This window comes from Solanum verrucosum, unplaced genomic scaffold (genome assembly GCF_900185275.1).
Source record: "Solanum verrucosum unplaced genomic scaffold, falcon-dt-bn FXZP01000250.1, whole genome shotgun sequence".
Lineage (NCBI taxonomy): Eukaryota > Viridiplantae > Streptophyta > Magnoliopsida > Solanales > Solanaceae > Solanum > Solanum verrucosum.
Window position 1 is genome coordinate 467,726 of NW_026020422.1, and position 3,531 is coordinate 471,256.

Sequence of the window (3,531 nt, forward strand, 5' to 3'; positions counted from 1 at the left end):
ATAATCTAGTTGTTGCGTTTTTGAAAGTTATCCTCATGTACACTCTAATGTATGAATATGGTATGATGTGAAAGGTCTGTCACATGTAGTGATTCTATGGTTGGAAGATTAGTCTCACCTATTGAATCTATGAGCTTTAGTATGAGTTATGTTGGATTGAGTGTCAAGACGTTCTTCCATAATTATGAACTTAAGTAAAGACTTAATATGAACTCAATGGGAATTAACGCTTAGCACCGAGTGGATATTGCCAATGAGATGGAAGCTCCTCCGCTAGTAGAGGGCGGGTTTCTAGAAGAGGTCTTATGAGATGGAAGCTCCTCCGCTAGTTGAGGGAGGGTTTCTAGTAGCAATCTCTTTATCCCATAACTATGTGCCCACATAAGTCTTTAGCTAGTGGATCCACCTAAGCTAAGAGTATGGTTCTACCTTAGGAAAGTAAGACAACCCCTTTTCGGTGTGGGGTAGACACCAGATTCCATGATAAGCTCACATGGTCTATGTCGGTTAAGGCTAATCTCCCTTTACGATAGTATGACAATAATATGAGATATGAACTATAGTTACTCAATAAGCTTTACTTAGTATGGGTGAGATTATGGGATCTTATTCATCATTGCACAAGTATTCTTTGAGGGTATTTATAGTATGGTCCTATTATGATATGATGATATATGAGTTGATTATGCTTATCACTTATGCTTTTCCATTATCTTCAAAGTGATGTTTTAAACTAGTAAATAGCATGCATTTGACTAAAGTGTCCCTTTTAGCATGTCTTCAAGGATTTTATGCATGGCTATCATACTTAGTGCAGTTTTGTACTAGCTCTTATTTCTTCTACATTTTTACAAAGTGTAGGGTTCAGTTCTTAAGGCGATGATCCTTTGGTTCAATCTAAGATTTGACTATTCTTCTTTCTTGTGGTGAGTCCTCATGATTCGAGGATGGGAGATTCACTTTGAGTTTCATCCTTGTATTTTCATTTTGCATTATGTTGTTTTGGGTTGTGACCCTATTTGACTCAAGTATTGTAATAGATGGCTAATTGAGACAAGTCTAGACTTCCGCTTTGCTTTTATGTAAACTTCTTAAGACTTAAATGCATTTTTACACTCATTGTTCTAATGCTTTATCTTATGATATGGTAAGTGGCCTACATGGTGCCTTTCGGGGTATTATGTTCCTTGTTACGTCTAGGGGGTACCCTTTTGTCGTGACATGGCCTTGTCACTAGTAGACACCACTTGACGGGGTTGTCTCCTAGTGGTCCATGGTACAGTTGGGGAACCTATGGTGGTGGGTGGAACATACTCATGATCGTTATCTCCATCAATTAGCCGAAGGGAGAGGGCGACTGATTTGGACTTGCCCCCTCGTGCATAAGTAGGAGCTTGTTTTGGTGCCAAGGTACATGTAGAAACTTAGTTAGTACCCAAAGAACAGAAAAGGACCCATGAAATATTTTTAGAACAATATTCGAACCCAGACATAAACTAAAAAATTTCTCAGGCAGTAGGTGAACTGGCAACCCACAATGGGTACATATGGTCTATCGATGGAACGACGGCCCGTGGGTCCCCTCCGTAGGTCAGAGTACCCAAAGTTGGGTCTCTGATATGGGAACCACGGATGTGCAGAATAGTATGTCGATCAAACGACATATCGTAGGCCATACCGTGGTTCTACACTTAAGCAATTTTGTGTGTGCCACTGGTCCACGGACCTCGACCTACGGTCTGTGGGTTGAAGTCGTGGGTCAGTTCTGTGCCAGGTTATTCTCAACTTTTAATCAATGCACAATTTCATCAAGTAATGACTGAATCTAAGTCTAAACATGCATTTCAACACATTATTCGGTAGTTCATCATCCTTAAGGTTCCAATTTACACACAATTTAACTTTTAACACAACCAAAACAATGAAACCCCAAGTTAAAACTTCTGATTAGACCTAACAACCTACAGATTTGGTTGAACTTTCTTACACACTCACACACAATCATTCCAAGGGTGTTTCTAGACTATATTTTAACATTCAAATAGGATATTAACAACCCAAGGTGAAGTTCAACTTCATGATTTCAAGATTTAAACAATGAACAATGAATTCAAAGTTACGGTGAAATCGTTTACCTTACAAGTAATCAAAGTTGGTGAGTGTGTTGGTGCAATGGAAATCCTTGAACCTTTGCTAGCCTTCGACACTGAACCTGGACCTTAGAATCCTTGGGGAAGAAAATGGAAGTGATTAGGGAGAGAAGAGGAGAGATATGGGATTTGGAATTTGATTGTAGATCAGTGAGGGATGATTTGGTGGGTTATTAAAGGATGAAAAATGGGTATATGGAAGGTTAAAAATGGTTGGGAGGGAATTATGGAAGTGTGGGATGTTTTAAAAATAAAAGGTTTTATAAAAGAGGGGTTTGGGCCGGGTTAGGCAAAAACCTAGTTTGGACCCACGAGACCCCATCGACGGTCCGTGGGTCGACCTATGGTCTGTCGATAGGGTCTGTGGGTCATGCTGACACTTAGAAAAAATATTAGACAGACCAGTGCACAACTATTTTCTACAGGTTGTGCCTTTTCATTCCTACACAAGTAGCAACCATTAGGACTTTCTTTTTACATTTTCTGGACATTTTTTAGACATGGACCCTTTTCTATATCTAGCCAACACTAAAACATAAAAATAAACACCTATCTAAAGAGCTACAAAAAAACAAAAAGAAAGAAGAGAACTCCTAAATCGAAAAGAAAATCCTATAGTTGGCTAGATTGTACATCTTCCATTGCCTCCCAAGCAGTGCTTGATTTAACGTCGCCACACGATGCAGACAGCTTCATTACTCAGACTTCATCAATATAATACACCTCAATCACTTCTTGCACACTCTCAGATTTCCCCAAGTAGACTTTGATCTTCTGCCCGTTTACTTTGAACCTCGTTCCTTCCTTGTTTTCGAGCTCTACCGCTCCATGTGGAAATACTTGAGTCACTCTAAATGGCTCGGTCCACTTGGACTTGAGTTTACCTGGAAACAGCCTCAACCTTGAGTTGAATAAAAGCACTAGATCACCAATAACAAATTCACGCTTTTCAATCTTTTGATCATGGTACTTTTTCATCTTCTCTTTATACAGGGTTGAACGTTCATATGCTCTTAGGCGAAACTCATCAAGCTCATTCATATCCATTAGCCTTTGACTCGATGCGGCGTCCCAATCCAAATTCAACTTCTTTAGCGCCCACATTGCTTTATAGCTCTACAGGAAAATGACATGATTTCCCATATACAATTTGGTATGGGGAAATACGTATACGAGTCTTGAATGCAGTGAGATAGGCCAATAGAGCATCATCAAACCTTCTTGACCAATCAGTTCTGTTGGCGTTCACAGTCTTTGAAAGGATTTACTTTACTTCTTTATTCGACACCTCAACTTTCCCACTAGACTGCGGATGATAAGGAGTGGCTACATTGTGACGAACTCCATATTTCTCTAGCAACCTTGAACAACTTATTACAAA

At 39.6% G+C, this 3,531-nt stretch overlaps 1 protein-coding gene across 1 annotated transcript; it reads right to left on the bottom strand.

Moving 5' to 3' along the window:
• Nucleotides 1–2,586: 2,586 nt before the first annotated feature.
• LOC125807185 (uncharacterized) lies at nt 2,587–3,254 on the bottom strand. Its single transcript, XM_049486916.1, has 2 exons — nt 2,874–3,254; nt 2,587–2,592 (listed from the first exon to the last, which is right to left on the bottom strand). Exons 1-2 carry the CDS (start codon nt 3,252–3,254, stop codon nt 2,587–2,589), a joined length of 387 nt encoding a protein of 128 aa, XP_049342873.1.
• Between the last annotated feature and the right edge of the window lie 277 nt (nt 3,255–3,531).